The sequence below is a fragment of the Amia ocellicauda genome, chromosome 14, assembly GCF_036373705.1.
Source record: "Amia ocellicauda isolate fAmiCal2 chromosome 14, fAmiCal2.hap1, whole genome shotgun sequence".
NCBI classification, from domain to species: domain Eukaryota; kingdom Metazoa; phylum Chordata; class Actinopteri; order Amiiformes; family Amiidae; genus Amia; species Amia ocellicauda.
Genome location: NC_089863.1, coordinates 3,283,897 through 3,302,559, shown reverse-complemented (window position 1 = coordinate 3,302,559; position 18,663 = coordinate 3,283,897). Strand labels below are relative to the sequence as shown.

General features: G+C 55.5%; 1 protein-coding gene across 11 annotated transcripts in view; it reads right to left on the bottom strand.

Moving 5' to 3' along the window:
• Positions 1-731: 731 nt before the first annotated feature.
• The window catches only part of kdm6ba (lysine (K)-specific demethylase 6B, a), a 69,611-nt gene continuing 51,679 nt past the window's right edge, over positions 732-18,663 (bottom strand). For 9 of the 11 annotated variants that reach the window (XM_066722378.1, XM_066722385.1, XM_066722386.1 and 6 more), the window contains 20 exons: positions 14,493-14,592; positions 13,099-13,269; positions 12,759-12,981; positions 12,336-12,552; positions 12,178-12,252; positions 11,869-12,024; positions 11,577-11,741; positions 10,502-11,014; positions 7,232-10,392; positions 6,858-6,981; positions 6,353-6,458; positions 5,856-6,141; positions 5,617-5,688; positions 5,215-5,363; positions 4,974-5,088; positions 4,631-4,818; positions 3,783-3,924; positions 3,465-3,591; positions 2,876-3,046; positions 732-2,356 (listed from right to left, as the gene is read on the bottom strand). In XM_066722378.1, coding sequence (XP_066578475.1) covers positions 2,333-2,356; positions 2,876-3,046; positions 3,465-3,591; positions 3,783-3,924; positions 4,631-4,818; positions 4,974-5,088; positions 5,215-5,363; positions 5,617-5,688; positions 5,856-6,141; positions 6,353-6,458; positions 6,858-6,981; positions 7,232-10,392; positions 10,502-11,014; positions 11,577-11,741; positions 11,869-12,024; positions 12,178-12,252; positions 12,336-12,552; positions 12,759-12,976 — 6,009 coding nt within the window. In that variant the 5' untranslated portion in view covers positions 12,977-12,981; positions 13,099-13,269; positions 14,493-14,592 and the 3' untranslated portion in view covers positions 732-2,332. The remainder of the gene's footprint in view (positions 2,357-2,875; positions 3,047-3,464; positions 3,592-3,782; positions 3,925-4,630; positions 4,819-4,973; positions 5,089-5,214; positions 5,364-5,616; positions 5,689-5,855; positions 6,142-6,352; positions 6,459-6,857; positions 6,982-7,231; positions 10,393-10,501; positions 11,015-11,576; positions 11,742-11,868; positions 12,025-12,177; positions 12,253-12,335; positions 12,553-12,758; positions 12,982-13,098; positions 13,270-14,492; positions 14,593-18,663) is intronic. The other 2 variants (XM_066722387.1, XM_066722388.1) reach the window with 2 other exon arrangements.

The window sequence follows — 18,663 nt, the reverse complement described above, 5'->3', positions numbered from 1 at the left end:
GCTGTGTGTGTACAGTGTGTATAGTGTGCTGTGCATGTACAGTGTGCTGTGTGTGTACAGTGTGTGTGTAGTGTGCTGTGTGTGTACAGTGTGTGTGTAGTGTGCTGTGTATATACAGTGTGCTGTGTGTGTACAGTGTGTGTGTAGTGTGCTGTGTGTGTACAGTGTGTGTGTAGTGTGCTGTGTATGTACAGTGTGCTGTGTGTGTACAGTGTGTGTATAGTGTGCTGTGTGTAGTGTGCACTTTGTGTGTGCTGTATGTGTTTGTACAGTGTACTCTGTGTATGTTTGTGTGTACATTATGTGTATCTAGGCATGTCTGTGTGTATAGTGTGGTGTGTGTACATTATGTGCATCTAGGTATGTCTGTGTGTATAGTGTACAGCGTGTGTAGTGTGTTGTGTGTGTGTAGTGTGCAGTGTATATAATAAATAATTGTTAATAGCCGCTTTTGGTCCAATCGAATCACAGTTAACCCAGTAGACCATGTGATCCTGTGGCGTCTAATTGCTGCCTTCGCCAAATTCAAATTCATTGGGAGCAGCGACTGAATTGTTCCTCACCTGCGACCAGGCGAGTGTGTGTGTGTGCGAGTGTAAATCGCAACCCAGGATTAAATCGACTCTGATCCCCCCCGGGGAAGCTGTGCCGGCCCCTAGTGGCGACGGGACGGGGTTGTAGGGGATTAGCGTTGGGGGTTTTGTTGAAACAGAAGGCACATCACTCTGAGGTTTAGCAAAAGCTTTTATTATTATTAAGAATAATAATAATAGTAATAATAATAATCAGAATAATCCCACAAATCGACAAGTGTTTAAGACAAATCTGGCTCAGGTTTTCTGTGTGAATTCTTTTTCTTTTTTTTTCTCTTAAACAGTGCAGCTCAAATAAACACCGACTGAAACAATGATATTGCAAAGAGGGGAGGGAAAAACAACAACAAAAATAGATGTTTCTTTTCTTTCAGAAGGAGGGAAGAAAAACAGAAGAAACAGTCATCGAAAACAAACAATCTCAGCCCGTCTATTGTACGTAAAAATCTTCTTAAAATGGTTAATAATCGCTTAGGGGGAAAAAAGGACAATTTCTCTCTGGCGTGTTTCTGCAAAAAAGAAAGATCTTGCTAAATACCGGAGAGAGAGAGAGAGAGAGAGAGAGAGAGAGAGAGAGAGAGAGTGGCCTATGCAAAACAAGTCTATATCGAGTGCCTTGGCTCTATGAAACAAAGTAAAGTCTTATATATTTATATATATATATCATTTATATATGCTGAGGGGCGGGGGAGGGGTTAAGCACCATTGAAATTGATCCCCCCCCCAACCCCTGCCTCAAATATTCGATTAAGAACAACAACAATAGAAAAAAACCTCTGATCTCACTAATAAAAAAGGGGAGAACTTTCAATATCCAATAAATAGGAGAAAACAAACAATATATAAATAAAACAAAACATTTACATTAAAATCTTTCAATCCAGGAAAAAAGAAAATCCACTAAAAACCAACAAACGGAGGTAAAAAATAACAACTGAAAAATCATCGCAGTCTAAATATTTTACGGAAACGTAACAGCGCAGACCCCCGCACGGGCCGCGGCGCCACGATTCGCTCGTTGCGTGTGGAAAAGAAACGGTCGCATCCAACTGCCACAAAGATTCTCTCGGACCAGGAAGAAAATCGTACAAACCCGTATGTGTTTTTGAAGCATTGATTCCAAACAATTGTGTCTCGTTTTCCTCGTCTTAATGCTTTAGAAAAAGTTTTTTTTTTGTTTTTTTTTTTTTAGTTTTTTACGTTTTTTTTTTTTATCTAAATACAAGTCGTGAAGGCCAATGTGGTATCTCTCTAGACTGTCCTACTCTTCAAAATCAATCATGAGAACGATAAAAAGATACAAATAAATAGAATAAAAATTAAAAAACAGCACCCCGACAATAAAAACTATTTTCACCTGGAACAAACGGGAAAAAAAAATCAGCCCCCCGAATGAAAACAACAACAACAACAAAAATCCATAATTCCTCTGAGACCGCCAGGCCCGTCCCGTTGTCACCCAATCACACGGCTCCGCCCTGGGAGCGAATCGGCAGTCGGTAGGCGGGGCCGTCACGAGGAAAGACTCGAGTGTTTATTGGCTGATGCGGCTTTTGTAAACATTGGTTGAGTAAACGTTTTTTTTGATTGGCTGTTCGGCAAGTATTAGCAGTAGTAGTAGATTAAAAAAACAACAAAAAAAACAGTAAGATTGAAATAAAACTGAAATAAATTAAGTCGTGTTCTCCCAGCAGGCAGGAGTGATGTTTTGGTTATGGCTATGGACAGACCGGAGGGCTTCAGCGCGAGTTCGGCGTCGGCGCCTGTGGGGGGCAAGAGAGAGAGAGAGAGAGAGAGAGAGAGAGAGAGAGAGAGAGAGAGAGAGAGAGAGAGAGAGAGAGAGAGGAGGGGGGGGGTTAGAGGCGAGTAAAACAGACCTTATGGTCTCGAAAATTCATATTTTTCAATTTTAATTCAAATTAATAATTAACGCTAGCATCCTGTTCAGGTCATAATTGCGAAATACAAAATGTATTAGACCAGTGGTGCCCAAACACGGTCCTGAATCCAGTCTGTTGCGTCAGTCACCCTGATTATAACAGGTTCATACATATGGAAGTAATTAGTCAATTAAGCAATTAACTTGTCCAATTATAGGAATTCTGGTCACTGCTCAAAAGGGCGTTTTCAATTTTCTTTTTAAGAAATCTCTGCATGACTTCAGAGAGCCAATCAACCGTACAGGCTGCAAAATTACACCTATACATTGTGCTCCCAATTTGAATTCGAATTCGAGACGTGTGCGCGTCCGTCCCGGGGCGCTTGTGCGTCGGCCCTCTCACCAGGGTGAAGCTGTCGTAGACACTCATGAGCTCCTCGTTCTTGTACTGCTCCAGCACCACCACGTTGGCCAGGCTGGCGCTGCGCTGCCGGGCGCAGTCCTCGCAGTGCACCACGTACGTCTTGCGGCTGCCGTTCTCACTCGTCACGAACAGCAGGTTGTATACCTCCACCTGGCACAGGGAGGGAGAGGGATCGGTCAGTCTGCTGCTGCTGCTTGGGACATCCACAGCACGGCAGCTCACAGCAGCTGGACAGATATGTTGGTCGAGGACGTGTCACAACTCAATCCACTGGAATCTTGACAGATCTCAAAAACTGCACAAATCCATGATTTCTAACCGTAGTTTAATGTGTGTGTGTGTGTGTGTGTGTCTACACTCTTAGAACTAATGTATTAAGACTGTGTGGGAAAAACACACTGAGTTAAAACTACACACTGTGGTGTCACTTGGTAAATTTGTAAAGTTGTGTTGTCCTTGAACAAACACTTAAAGTTGACATTAGTTTTAACAGTATCTATCTATCTATCTAAAGGCTTAAAAATGACATTTTCAGAGTATCTTGAACGTGCGTCAGTGCGTGACTCACGTCGCACTCGTTGCAGTAGTACGCCGGCTCGTCCTTCACACGGCTCTGGTACGAGATCTTCTTGCCGGACGCCACCAGCTGGTCCCTCAGGATCTGGGAGTGTTTGATGGACTGCAGCAGGCAGTGCCTGGGGGGGAGGGAGCAGGTCAACACAGGTCCCAGGGGCCGACGCCCAATTCCCCAATCCACTCAATTAACCAATTACACCAATCAATTAACCGACTCATTCATCAATTACATGAATTGACACCCTGTGGGTCCGGCCTCCCTGAGCATTTCCTCCCTTCCTCCCGCCCCCTCCGCCCCAGCGGTGCGTACTTGATCATGCGGAATGTGTCGGGGTCGGTGACCTTGACGGTGCGGGCGATGTTCCAGGACACGTGGATCATGGGCACGATGGACTTGACCTTCTTCACCTCGTTCCACTCGTAGCGCTCCATGGCCAGCTGGTACTGGTAGGCTGTGGGCAGAACAGGGCGCATGGGCGGGTCAGCACCAGTCTGTTGCTGTTGTTCAGGGCAGTGTCCTAGAGTAGGGAGGGGCTTAGGGGCAGGGTCCTAGAGCAGGGGGGCTTTCAGGGGCAGGGTCCTATAGCAGGGAGGGGCTCAGGGGCAGGGTCCTAGAGCAGGGGGGCTTTTAGGGGCAGGGTCCTAGAGCAGGGAGGGGCTCAGGGGCAGGGTCCTAGAGCAAGGGTGCTTTCAGGGGCAGGGTCCTATAGCAGGGAGGGGCTTAGGGGCAGGGTCCTAGAGCAGGGAGGGGCTCAGGGGCAGGGTCCTAGAGCAAGGGTGCTTTCAGGGGCAGGGTCCTATAGCAGGGAGGGGCTCAGGGGCAGGGTCCTAGAGCAGGGGGGCTTTTAGGGGCAGGGTCCTAGAGCAGGGAGGGGCTCAGGGGCAGGGTCCTAGAGCAAGGGTGCTTTCAGGGGCAGGGTCCTATAGCAGGGAGGGGCTTAGGGGCAGGGTCCTAGAGCAGGGGGGCTTTCAGGGGCAGGGTCCTAGAGCAGGGGGGCTTTCAGGGGCAGGGTCCTAGAGCAGGGGGGCTTTCAGGGCAGTGTCATAAAGTAGGGTTGCTCTGAGCAGTACCAAACAGTGTTCTAGAACAGTGTTGTGCTAAGCTGTGTTCTAGAGCAGTGTGGTTCAGGGCAGTGCTGAGCTGTGCACGAGACTCACCGTTGAGCGGCCCCACGTTCCAGGCGATGTTGTTGCACCAGCCCACCGCCTGCACCCAGTGCACCGTGCCGGCGTTGATCCACACCAGGTCACCGGGCCGCTGCACGAAGCGGTACACCGGGATGCCGGACTGGTACAGGTCTTCCAGCACCGGCCACCACGAGCCCGTCAGGTAGTCCACGCCGTGCCTGAGAGAAGGGTCCGCACGTTATACCACCACACAAACCGACCAGCTCGCCTCGGAGTATAGTGTGGGTGCACAGACACGCACACTCTCGTGTACACACGCGCACACACACACACACACACACACACACACACACACCCACCCTCGCACACTCACTTCTCGCAGAAGTTGCTGATGGCCTCCCAGTAGTTATCGTGTACGGCGAACCACTCGCAGTCCCCGGGGCCGATGTTGATGTTGACCGAGCAGAAGTTGTTGTTCTCCTGGTGACCTATGGGGGACAGACGGATGGACGGACGAACAGACAGACAGTCAGCGGAGGGACAGCAGAGACGGCGGGGGACTTCACAATCTCCCCGTGTCAGTTCCCTGACCCCTGACCCCCGGCCGTGCCTACCTGGCGTGCGGCTGCCCGGCACCTTCATGTACAACTGCACGGTGTTCATGCCCAGGATGGTGTGGCCCACGTGGCTCAGCATGTTGCCACTGGACGACACGCGCATGAAGGCGGGCAGCTTGAGCAGCTCCTGCAGCTGCGGCTTCCACCTGCGCAGACGGGAGAGGGCGAGGGCAAATAGTGAGAAAGAGGACGGCCGAGCCAGTGCAATAAACTGTAGTAGCACGGACCGGGCGGCAGGTGGCGCCAGAATCACGACTGCCCAGCACTGGGGAAACTTCTAGAAGGGAGGTCAGCCGAGTCTCAGAGAGAGAGAGAGACACACAGACACACACACTTGTTCACACAAGCACTCACAAACACACTCTCGCTCAGACAGACAGACAGACAGACGGCTCTCACCTCTTGGGGTCGGAGAGATCAATGTTGGTGCCAAACTTGATAATCTTCCCCACCGGCTTCTGCTCTGCACCGCTGTGGAGAGAGAGAGAGTGAGTGAGGAAAAGAGGCAGAGATGGAAAGGGAGAGAGGGAAAGGGGGAAAGAGGGAGGGAGAGAGGCAAAGAGGGACAGGCAGTTGTGTAGGAGCTGTAACGCAGCCACTCTTCCACCAATTAATCATTGAATCCACCAAGTGCCCACCCGGTGCTGCCGCTTGGGGGGGGCTCCGGGGCGCTGACCGGCTCTTCCTCCTCCTCCTCCTCGTCGCTGGCCTTCTCCTCCTGCAGGCTCTCCTGGAAGGAGGAGGCCTGGTACTGCGCGTACTTGGCGATGGTGGTGTGTGAGCGGCTGCTCTCGCAGGGCCAGGTCTGCGTCGAGCCGCTGGGGTCCCAGTTCTCGTCCGACTGCTGCTGCACCTGCGTGCGCACCTCCACCGAGTGCTCCCCGTTCGCCTCCACCAGCGACTTGGTGGAGAACAGGCCCAGGTCTGTGGAGAGGGGGAGGGCGAGGAGTGAGGGAGTAGCACGCGAGTACGTGGGTAGCAGAGGTACTCACCGAGCCGCAGGGACAGTGTGAGTAGAGAGTAGTGAGTGTGTAGGTGGGTAGTAGAGGTACTCACTGAGCCCCAGGGACAGTGCGAATAGAGTGAGTGGTGAGTGTGAATAGTGAATGTGTAGGTGGGTAGTAGTGGTACTCACTGAGGCGCAGGGACCCCGCCAGGCCGCGGATCACAGTGATCGGGTTCTTGGAATCGGTGCAGAACTGCAGCAGCACCGGGGAGAAGGCGTCACGCTTACTCTCCAGCTGCGCAACAAACACCACAACCGTCAACAACTACACAATACTATACTGCTCTCCAACTGTACCACACCACTACACAATACTACACTGCTCTCCAACTGTACAACACAATAGTCAACACAAATACAAAATTCTACTCTCCAACTGCACAACAGGACTCAACACCACTCTCCAACCGCACAGCACCACAGTGTCAACACTTACACAACACTTCTCTAACAGCACGACACACTCGAGACTGTCAGTCCACACTAAGCAGGCTGTATTCTCCAGGGTGGCAGTGCCCCAGACAGACAGCAGGGGGCAGTGCAGGCCGATACTCATCACAGGTTTTTCACCAATTCTATATCCGACTGTTTTTAACACGAATAGAGGTAAGAACGGAACGTGGGGGGAACTCACGTAGATGCTGGGCGTGGGGGGGTTGAGCTTCTCCCGGGGGATGGGCTCGGTGCCCAGGCAGGGCTTCACAGAGAAGGCGGGCAGCAGGTAGGACTCCTTGAACTTGCTCTTGATCCTGGCACCCCTGAGCGTCCCACGGAGAGAAAGAGAGAGCGAGTGAGAGAGATAGAGGACCGAACGGCCCACAGAACACAGGCCTGTCACAAAACCACCCCCTCCCTCGGACTGTTGCAGTCGTTCAGGGCAGTGTTCTAGAGTGGTGCCGCTCGGGGGGCAGTGTTCTCCCTCACCACCCTTTCACTCTCCCTTCCTTCCCCTCTCCACCACTCCTTCCCCCATTCTATCTGTATTCTCCCTCCCTCTCCCTCACTCACTTGCAGGCACGGACGACGTCGGCGGCACAGTGGTGGATGGTGATGTCGGCCAGGGGGATCCGGCGCTCCTCCACCTCCGAGGCGATGAAGGTCTCACGGTCGCCGCTCTCCACCTTGATGAGTCGGATCTTCAGCTCCTTGGGCGGCCCGTCGGACAGCGCCTTCAGCTTCAGCAGGTCCGCCGGGCCCAGTGAGCCGGTGCCCGTGGCCTTGGCGGGGCCCACAGAGGACGACCCTGCCGGCGCCGGACCCCCGGCGCCGGACCCTCCCTCCTCCTTCCTCCTCTCACTGCCTCCCGCCTCCACCTTGACCTTGTCGCGGCCACGGACCTCCTTGCTCTGCAGGTCCAGGTTGCCCAGCACCTGCCGGCTCCTGCGGTCCTTGTGAGACTTACCGTCCCGGTGGTGGTGGCGCCGGTTGGAGCCCGAGGAGGAGGACGAGGAAGAGGAAGAGGACAGGGACACCTCCTCCTTCTTGCGATGCTTCTTCTTCCTCTCCTTCTGCTCTCTCCTGCGCTGGTGGCGTCTGCTGCTGCTGCCCTCCCTCTCCCGCTCCCTCTCTCTCTTCTGGCTGCCCTCTCTCTCTCTCTCCCGTTCCCTCTCCCGCTCTGACTTCAGGCGGCAGGCCCCCCCTGGGGGGAAGGTGTGCCGGGTTAGGAGCACCTCGCAGCTGCGGCCCAGCTCGGCCAGCGAGGCCTGGGAGATGGTGGTCAGTTTCAGGTCGCCCCCGAAGGGCGGCATCTCCACCTTGACCCGGGGAGGAGAGTGGGGCGCCTCCTCCTCCTCCTCCTCCTCCTCCTCCTCCTCTGGTTCTGACTCCCTCTCCTGCTTCACCATCGCCTCGTCCCTCGCCGGCGACGCTGCTGGGCTGGTGGCTGAGGTAGACAACCGCGACGAAGACGAGGAGTGTGGGGGGCAGGCAGTGCCGGGGTTCTGCTGGGAGGAGATCTCGGGGCCAAGCGACAGGGAGGAAGAGTACTTCACCGCCCCGAGGGCGCTGGGTGGCGGCCGGCCGAATGGGCCCCCCCGGTAGGCGTACTTCTGGCTCTCCAGCACGGAGGCCAGGGACTTGAACACATTGCCCACACCGGTGTGCTGCAGGTGGGTCGGCCGTGGAGGCGAGGCGGGCAGCTCTTCCTCCTCCTCTTCTTCCTCCTCTTCCTCCTCCGGGGGGGATGGTGCGGCTCGCTCGGGGAAGCCGTACAGCCTGGCCAGGTCACAGTGCCGGTAGTCCGAGCTCCCCCCGCCATAGTTGCCACTGGGGAACGGGGGACTGGGGGGCCGCGGGGGCTGGGGGCTGAGCTTGAGCGCCGGCTGCTGCTCTTCCTCGCACACGGACGATGCCCGGCTGCAGGAGGAAGAGGAGGACGAGGAGGAGGAGGAAGAGGATGCCAGGGACCCCTGTCGGCTCAGCACAGGGGGGCTGGCGTGGCTCTCGACCCCCATGCTGCCCCCGGCCCCGCCGAAATCCTCTCCCAGTGCTGGGGGGCTGCGCTCCTGGGGCTTGGGGGCGGGCAGGAGGTCGGGGGCACGCAGGCAGGAGGGGGAGGGCGAGTATGGACCCCCTGGACACCCGGCCCGCTCCTCCTCCTTGATGGACTCGTCCAGCATCTTCATGATGGTGGCCAGGCCGTCGGGCAGGATGGTGGGCTCTGAGGGCTCCTCCTCGAACTGGGGGCCCCCCGTTGACCCACTTGACGCCTGTCGGTTCGCGCTGGACCCCCCAATGCTCTGCTGGGGGTGGCAGCTGTTAGCACCGGCACCGCTGGGGGTGGTAGCTGGGGTGGAGGTGGTGGATGTGGTGACGGTGAGTGCCACGGTGGCGGTGAAGGTGCTGGTGTCCCGGCCTGGAGTGGGGAAGAGCTTCTGCGGCTGCGCTGGTGGTGGTGGGAGTGTCTCCCCGGGGAAGGGGGTCCGAGGCAGGGCGGCCGGCGTGGTGTGCGCCGAGTAGGAGGGCCTGTCCGGCTCCCGTGGCGTGTCTTTGGATATGATGGTGGTCTGTTGCATCAGCAGGCTGGCCATGGAGGCGCCGGCAGGGGCGGGGCGGTGGTACGGGATTCCTGAGGCGGTTCTCGAGGGGCTCTGCTGGGGAGGGGGAGGAGGAAGATTCTGCTGGTGCCTCTCTCCGCTCCACCGTGGCCTCCCGAAGTCCGTCAGCCAGGGGAAGGAGGAAGGGGGGGAGGAGGTGGAGGAGGGCGACAGCGGGCATGCAGCAGGGGGGGCGGGGCAGGTGGAGGCGGGCGGGGGAGGTCCCGAGGGGGTCCCTCGACCGGACAGCAGGCGCTCCAGGCTCTGCATGGCATCTTCCTCCCTCCGCCCCTGCTCCCGCGCTTCCTTCCTCTTCCTCTCCTCCTTCTCCTTCCTCTCCTCCTCCTCCTGCCTCTCCTCTGCCGCCGTCACCTCCTCCATCTCCCGCTCTCGGCGCCGTCTCCGCCTCCTCTCCTCCTCCTCCTCCTCTGCTCTCTCCTTCTCCCGCTCCCTCCTCCTCCTCCTCCTCTCCTGATCCTCCTGCTCTTCCTCCCGCTCCCTCTTCCTCTGCTCCTCGGCCCTCAGATGGCCCTCCAGCTCGGCGTCCAGCTCGTCCAGCGCCTCCTCGATGCTCTGGGGTGGGGTGGGCTTCTGCTGCGGCCGGGGGAAGTGAGAGGGAGGGTAGGGGCTGACCCTCTCGCAGGGCTTGGGCGGGGCAGCGGGAGGGGGCTGGCGAGAGGGAGGATGCTGCTGCTGCTCAGGGGGTTTCGGCAGGGCTGCAATCACACTGGGTCCCCCTCTCTGGTGACCTGTGTCCGGGGGCCCTGGGCCCTTGCCGTGGCCGAAGAAGGGTTTGACCAGCACAGAGGGTGGCGGGGGGGGCAGGGTTTGGCGGCCACGAGAGGGAGACTCCCGCTCGTATAGACGCCCCCCCCCCAGGTCCTCCCGGATGCTGCTGGAGGGGGCAGAGGGGAGCAGCTCCTTTTGAGTCCAGCTGCCCGTGGACCTCAGGACGCCGGTGTGGGGCACGGGGGCCGGGGAAGTGCCCATGCTGCTGCCATAGAGGCTGGGGGGCCGTGCATCCCGTGGTGGGGGGGGCGCGATCACTGGGGCTCGGGGCACCTGGTGGAGGGGGAGGTGCTGCTGCTGTGGACCCTGAGTGACCCCACTGTGACCTTGGTATCGCCCCGACTCCTGCAAGGGAACATGGACAAAAGTCAATACATCAATTAACCAATCAAGTAACCAATCAAATCAATCAATTAAGAAAGCAACACTCCATAAACACCAAGAGGACCCTCACCAGGCTGCTGCTGTGCCTGCCCTGCAACCGCCAGCTCTCACTGGCCGCGGAGGAAGGGGAGGATGAGGAAGGGGCGGTGGAGGAGGCCGGGGGGCCCAGGCTGGGGTGAGGTATTGCGGTGACGCCGCTGCCATGGCCCTGGGGCCGGTGGTGCGGCTCCGGGTGGGGCAGCAGGCGGGGCGGGTAGTGGGGGCTGTTGTAAGGCACGCCGGTGACGTTTGCTGGTGACAGGCTGGGCGGATCTGCCCGCGTCTGCTGGCTTCCTCCTCCTCTCCTCCCATCCTCTGGCCGGGGCAGCCCCCGGGGTTCTCGGCTGTGCTGGGGGTGGGGGCTGGGGGCGGCGTGGCTCAGACCGCCAGGCGCCGCCGGGGAGGGGGCCAGGGATTTACCCGGGGGGGGGCCGGGGCGACCGGAGCCGTACCCGGGGGGCGGAGCGGGCATGGAGGGCGGGGCAGCACTTGGCGGGGGTGGCTTGTACGGGTAGCCCCCTAGGCTGGGCTTGGAGACCTCCTGCTGAGCGAGAGATGGAACAGATGAAAGTCTGCACGACAGGTTTACTTATTTATTTGCATTTGTATTCAATAAATAAAATGTTTTAAAAGGTGTATATCTACTACTACTACCGTCACTGTCAATTACTACTATGACCACTAGCAACTACTACTACTACTAGCACTATCAATTGCTACTACTGTCAATTTCTACTAGGGTTGTCACGATTTCCGTTTTCGATTATTGAATACTATTTTCCCTGCGATTACGATTCCTACGATATCTACAATATGATATTTAAATTTGTTTGCGGGGGGGTTGTGCCGTACTCCAGAACATTGTACACTTTCACTATATAGAGCGATCTGTTAGTGTTAATAGAAAAGCCAGACAAATCCGTTCCTCAATCGGTTCTCCTTTCTCGTTTCTTTTTTAAAACAAAATAATCCAAAACTCGGGAGTGGCTAGTTGGCTAGTGGCAATTCTTCAGTTACTTGTGCGGCTGCAGATGGTGGGGACTCTGCAGACGTACTGGTGGCGTTCGCGGAGCGCAGATTGCTGCACATCTCTACTGAAGACTGACCTGGAAGTCGGGGGCGTTGCTCTTCCTCTCGGGGGGCCACGGTGCCCCGCCCTTGTGCAGGGGGTTCCAGAAACTGGGTTTGGGGGGCTGGTAGTGGGTGGGGGGGTGCGGGGGCGGCAGAGGGGGTCCGGGGGGGGGCAGCCGCTGCAGTCCAGTGTGAACGGCCTGCGGGGGAGGAGAGATTACTTACAGCGACTGATATCATCATTGTTATAGAGAGAGCGTGAGCAAGCGAGGGAGGGGAGGGAGAGACGTAAAGAAGGCAAGGGAGGGGGCTGGCCATGGCTCTGACCTGCTCCGAGCTGGAGCTCCTCTTCCTCTTGATAGGGCTGGGCGTTTCATCGGGGGGCGGCGGGGGGCCCAGGTGGTGCAGCGGGGGGGTGTGCTGGATCACAGAGTGCTCACCCCCGTGGGGCGCCGGCCGCTTCCCCGGGAAACTCCTTGCCTGCTGGGGAGGAAGATGAAGGAGAGGAGCAAGAGAAAAAAGAAAGAATGAGGCTCCCAGAATGCACTGCAGCATAACATCAATACAAGTCAGAAGAGAGACTGTGAGCATGTGTGTGTGTGTGTGTGTGTGTGTGTGTGTGTGTTGAATGCTTACCTGCTGCACTACACTCCACACTTCGCTCAGCGCCGGCAGGTTGCGGGGCCGGTGTGGGGGGTGTGGGCTCCCGTACTGAGGGGAGAGGTGGAGAGAAATTAAAACCGGCACACAAACTAGAACAACCGACAAACAACCAGGAAGTGACGCCGCCTCACCCTGAGCAGCTGGCCGGCCCGGGTGGCCAGATGTCCGCCGGCGCCGTATCCGCAGTGCCGCGCGGCGTTCTGGTAACAGCGCGCCGCCTCCTCCAGCTCCTGCTCCGACTCGTACAGCTGGCCCAGCTGCTCCCACAGCCGCGGCTGCCGCTGCTCCCGGGACAGGCACTGCACCAGCCCCTGCAGCGCCTCCAGCTTCTCACCGTGCCCCGCCGGCCTGGGGCAAACCACATACACCGTCAGAGAGCGGGGCACAGCGGGCGGGTCAGGGGGCAAGTCAGAGAGTAAGGAGGCAAGTCAGGGGGCAAAGAGGGAAGTCTAGGGGCAAGGGGGGCAAGTCAGAATAAAGAGGTAAGTCAGGGGGCACGTCAGAGAGTAAGGAGGTAAGTCAGAGGGCACGGGGCATGTACGGACGTCACTCACCCGTTGGAGAAGAACTTGCTGGGTGGGTTGGGCCCAGTCATGTGACCTGGGGGTGGGTGAGGGAAGAGCTGTGGTTGGCTGACGCCGACGGAGCACCTGGACGGAGGGGCCCAGGGCCTGCCCCCAGGAGCCCATGGCCCTCGGCTCAGGCCGTCCAGAGGAAAGGAGTCCCGCTCCCGAGCGCTGCGGCCGCCAAACTGGTCCACTGTGTGATGCATCCAGTCTGGGGAGGGGAGGGAGAGGGAGAGGGGGAGAGGGAGAATGAATGTGCATCTTTTTAAAATCCAACTGTTTGTAATCGATCATACACTTGTACTGGACACCAACAATAACAACTCACCACACTAACTGCGTCTGCGGGGCCCCTCCACTGCAGCGCCGAGAGAGCAGCGCTGCGCCGGGTCCGAGAGGGGACTGTCTGTACACCCGTCTGTCTGCTCTGTCACTCCGACCGCCACCTGTCTGCGTGTCTGTCTGCGTCTCCGATCCAATCAGCTCCGAGTTCCAAGCACTGCGGGCCGGAGGAGAGCGGGAAGACGCAGGGCAGGAAGAAGGATGGAAATGAAAAGGAAGCCAGGGAAGGAGAGAGAGTGTGAAGCAGGAAGGAGGAGAAGAAACAGAAGTGCCGGAAGCAGGAGGTGGTGGTACAGGGAAGGAGAGAGAGAGAGAGGTGAGTACATCAGTACAGTATCCATCCTTTAAACCACAGCAACACGTAGAGGGGGCTACGGCCCTCGCTGGAGAACGAGGGTGCGAGGGGAGAGGGGGTCTCCGGTGTATTCCAGCTTCACACAGAACTAGATGGATGTATGGATGGGATTCCATGAAAAGGAGCGAGCGAGTGATTGAGTGACGGAAATACAAAAATAACTAATGAGTCTAAATTTAACCTGGCTCTGCAGCGAGACACGAGACGGGCCGAGAGAACAGGTTGTTCTGTGTCAGAGCAACGACATCAACCCCCCACTCCCACACACACGCACCGTGACACGCAGAGCTGTGACACACAGACACACACACAGTGCCTCACAGTCGTGACCCCCCCCCCACCAGGCCAAGATACTCCGGCGCTCAGGGCTCTTAAATCATCACCATTCCTTCACCCAGAAGGACAGCGTGCGATTCCTGAGCCACCCTCCCTCCCTCCTGCTCCCTCTGTCCATCTCTCCTGTTCCCTCTCTCTTGATCCCTATCCCTCCCTCTCCGTCTGCTTACTTGCTTGCTTGCTCTCTGTCTCTGTCTCTCTCTCTCTCTCTCTCTCTCTCCCTCTCCTACGCCTCCTCTCTCCTGCTGTCCTGTTCCCAAACCCTCATCCTTGCCTTTGCAGGTACACACTGTTCTGTGGTTTATTTATTGATTTGTACGTCAGATATGTTTTGCCCTGACACACTCCGGTCAGCCAGTTCAGCCCCCTCCCACTCCTGGACACCACACTCTCACTCACTCATGCGCGCGCACACACACACACACACACACACACACACACAGTCACTCTCACACACAATCTCCTCTCTTTTAATAATTAACCTCCTGGCCCCCCGACACAAACACTATCCTGCTCTATTGTCTCTCATGCTTGTGCTTTAACCCCCCCCTCCCTACACACAGCCCCCTCCCCCCCATTGTTCCAGCCTCCATGTGGACAGGCCTCTAGGGGGGGAGGCACTACAATACACCGGACAGAAACACACAATTTCACAACCCAGGGAGGAAAGTCACCGCCCAAGGGCTCACCTCTCAGAACAGCATTGACACCTCGTCCAATCTCAAGTCCCGATTCAGCTCCGCCGTCCAATCATCTCCGTGGATCCTCTCTCTGGGTTCTTCAAGCGGGCTGCAGCGGGGAGACAGAGGGCAGGCGAGGGTGAGCAACAGGCAGTGAGGGGCATCATGACACAAGCAGCATTAAACACACACAATAAAGACACTTCGGCCCTAAATTACAGCACTGAAGAAACCAATTGTCTTCAGCAGCATTTTTGTCAGAGAGAGAGCGAGGCACACACACAGAGAGACATGCACATTCAGAGACCAAGACAGAGACACACACACACACACACACACACACACACACACAGACACACACACACACACAGAGATGGACGCACAGAACGACCACAAGTGCAAGTGGGCAGGGACAGCAGAGGTTCCTAGCGAGACGCTGTGAGAACACACTCAGCTGAGAACGCACTCAGCTATGAGACCGGGGGGTTGTACAGTGCGAAGCTGCGGCCCCCACTCACTCTCTCACATGAATCAGAGCGAGAGCATTGTGCGGCACGCCTGTGTCAGTGCCTGTTGTTATTATTGATCACTGAAAGCTGGGACAGGGACTGGAGTCAGACACACACACACATACATACACAGAGACACACACACACACACACACACACAAACAGACACTTCCACATGCGAACAGGAAAAGCGTCTCTTTCGATTCTCTATTCTCTGTCGTCTAATGTCAACACTCCGGCTGTGGCTCTGCGTTTTTCATTTATTTATTTGAACAACAAAAGATTAACTCTTTCAACTTTCCGGAGAGGACAGAGGCAAGTCGGGGGGACGATGGGGATGGTGGGGATGGTGGGGATGGCGGGGGCGGGGGGCACAGCCGGCGTTTCCGAATGACGTTCCTGGGAATTTCTCGGCCGGCGTCACCGCAGCGCGTGTGACTCAGCGCGCTTTGGCAAACAAACAGGAAGTACACAGACACCACACGGGGGAATCCACCGCCGTCAGATCAGTCACCGAAAAAAAAAAAAAGAGAAACTTTCACATTTCTCTGAGTTTGCAAATTCTCACGGCACAGCTGCAGCCCTGACCGGCACTCCCCCACACACACACCTTTAAAATCACTTCCATCAATTGGATGAGAGGGGAATTTTGATTCGAAGCTCATGCATCATTGACAACACCACAACAAGGAACCACCCACGACCTTGTGCTGAAAACCCCCCGACTCAGAGCCGATGAGTACCGAACCGGCGGATCCGCTAACCAGAAAATCCCCCTTCTAGGCTGAAATTTGGTGTGGCGGTGGCGGGGATACATACAGAGTGACACGGACACCGAGAGAAACCGAGAGAGGGACACAGTGGAACACAGAGAGACCGGGACACAGTGGGACAGGGACACGGAGACAGGGATAGCTAGAGACACAGAGATGAGGACACCAAGGGACAGGGACACAGTGGGATACCGTGAGAGGGGGACAGGGACACAGTGGGACACAGATAGAGCGAGAGAGAGGGCGTGCGTATAGTAGACAGAAACAGATACTACATAGAGGGACAGAGACACAGCGGGACACCGAAAGAGGGGGACAGGGACACAGAGGGACACCTAGAGACAGGGACAGAGAGAGAGTTTGTCCTTCGCTGATTTCACTCAAATTAGGGCTCAATAGTATTTTGTTGCCACGATGTGTCCACACATTTTCTAGAAGAGCAAGCTGTCCATCTTCCCAAGGAAAGGGGGCATGTGCTAGTGAACAGACAAACAGATAAACACTTAAAAAGACACACCGATAAGTAAATATCTATATTTATACAAAATGGATAGATAAATTAATAAGATCTATTGTTGGCACATCTCCCTGATGCAGCCAAAGAAGTCCGGGACCCCGGCCAAAGAAATCAAGCGAGATCGCTGTGCGTTTCATTTGCATTTCTTTATGCTGTAGCTGCCGTTACTATAAATAGCCGAGAGTGCTCTGTGCAAGAGAGATCGTGAGCGGAAGAGTTCAGCAGCACAGGGAACATGAGAGAGAGAGAGAGAGAGAGCGAGCGTATAGTAGATAGAAACAGATACTACATAGTGATATTAATTAAAAACGAAACTCGAGCCATTTACTAGTAGCTGAGATCTTGTCTCGTGGAAAAAAAGAAGTGCTGATCTGCACGACAGGAAGGAGATCTCAGAGATACAGGAAGAGGCCTCATCTGGGGATGGGGGGGGGGGGGGGGGGCGTTGATGTGCTTCCTGTGGAACATTAAGTGCTTCCACCGCAAAATGACATAACCCCTACAGTGCCACCCCCCACCCCACGACCTAACCTCACCCCAGAAGCACACAGACGGCCAGCAGAGAGCCAGCCAGGAGGAGAGGAGAGTGGGAGGGGGCAGGATCTCTGGACCAGCCAGGCATCAGCTGTTTTTTTAAGCAGGTTGCCACTGATCCAAGCAATTTCAAAGCAAAAATAATAAATTAAAATGTATTTTGAAACTGCTTGTGGGCCCGAGGGCGCCAGAAGGGGTAGCACTTAAGAAGTGAGAGGGAGGGAGTGGGAGAGTGCACACAAGCGAGGGAGAGAGCAAGGGAGAGCAGGAAGAGTGTGAGAGGGAGAGTGTGCAAGAGAGCAAGGGAGAGGGAGGGAGAGAGAATGTGAGAGGGAGGGAGAAGGAGAGTGATAGGGAGAGAGCACATGAGAGGGAGGGATTAGGAAAGTGTGAGGAGGGAGAAGGAGAGTGTGAGAGGGAGGGAGGAAGAGAGTGAGAGGGAGTGGGTGCACGAGAGGGAGGGAGGAGGTGGAGAAAACTGCTGTTATGTTAAATTGTTGTCATTCCTATAAAAATATTAAAAAAAACAAGTCTTGGCCTGACCTCTGGCCTGCTCCGTGACAGAGCTGAGTGGATGACGAGAAAGAGACGAAAAAGGAAAGGAAACAAAAATGAGAAGAAGCAGCAGAGAGAAGATAAAAGCAGAAGGAAAGGGGGCGGTGATGTCATCCGACTTCCCAGTCACCACCCCGGCCCCGTGGAAAGGCTGAGAACTGGAGCGGAACGCGGAACATGGAACACACGAGTCGCGCTGGGGTTCCACCATGGGAGCCGCCACGGGAACGATGACATCACACCCCGTCTCCCTGGCCAGTCTGAACCTGCCCCACCAAATCACTCTCCTGAGAGCGGGGGCGTCCCGCTCTCGGGTCCAAGTATGTGCTCCTTTTATAAGGATGGGAGAGAGAGAGAGAGAGAGAGAGAGAGAGAGAGAGAGAGAGAGTGAAGGGGGACCGAGACTGAGACACGAGGCGGAAAGAGGAAGAGAGAGAGACGTTATTACTAATGCTTTGGCAACACCGATTCTGGTCATGCCAATACAGCACTTTGAACCAGAGAGAGAGAACGAGAATCGAAAGCTTGCGATTTCTCAGACTGGCTTTTGAATTCCCGCTCAGCGGCGGTGGCATCATCAGTAAACGTGGAGTCAGAGCTAAAGTCAGACTTTAAGAATCGCATGGGATGTTCTGCACACACGCCTCTCTGTCTCTCTGTCTCTCTCTCTCATGTGTTCCCCTCCATCACAGACCACAGGCGAGCCTTCAGAGAAACCACCTCCCCATTTACTCATCATCATCATCAACATCAGAAGCAGCGCCTGCTCCGGGAACCCGTGCCACTCAAACACCATAAAAGAGACGTGGAGGAGAAATTAAAACTCAAAATAAGTTGAAAACATTGTTTGATCTCTCTTTTCTGCTGTCCTCCTCCTCCTCCTGCCCCCTCCGTGTTGTTGTTTTGTGAAGCACAGTCATCACTGACGGCTCACACGGTTAAAAAAAAAAAAAAAAAAAAAAGGAGGAGAGGGGGCAGGGTACACTGGGAGGGAATTAGTCATCAGTCCTGAGGTGCTGAGGTTTCTAGATCTAGTCCAGCTGGCTGGACACACAAAATATAAAATATTCCACCTCTAGTAAAGTTCATATTTTCAGTAAAACATATTTCAATATGCAAACAGGTTCAATCCTATCAGTTTTGGGGGCTGTTATGAAGCTAGTTTGACACAGACTAGATGTTTGTATAGATTGATTGTATGTTGTGTTTATTTTGTATTTGTTATAAGGCCTCAGCTACGGCTATTTGAGTTCCAGCTATTTAAACCCGAACCCTAAACTCAATAATACACA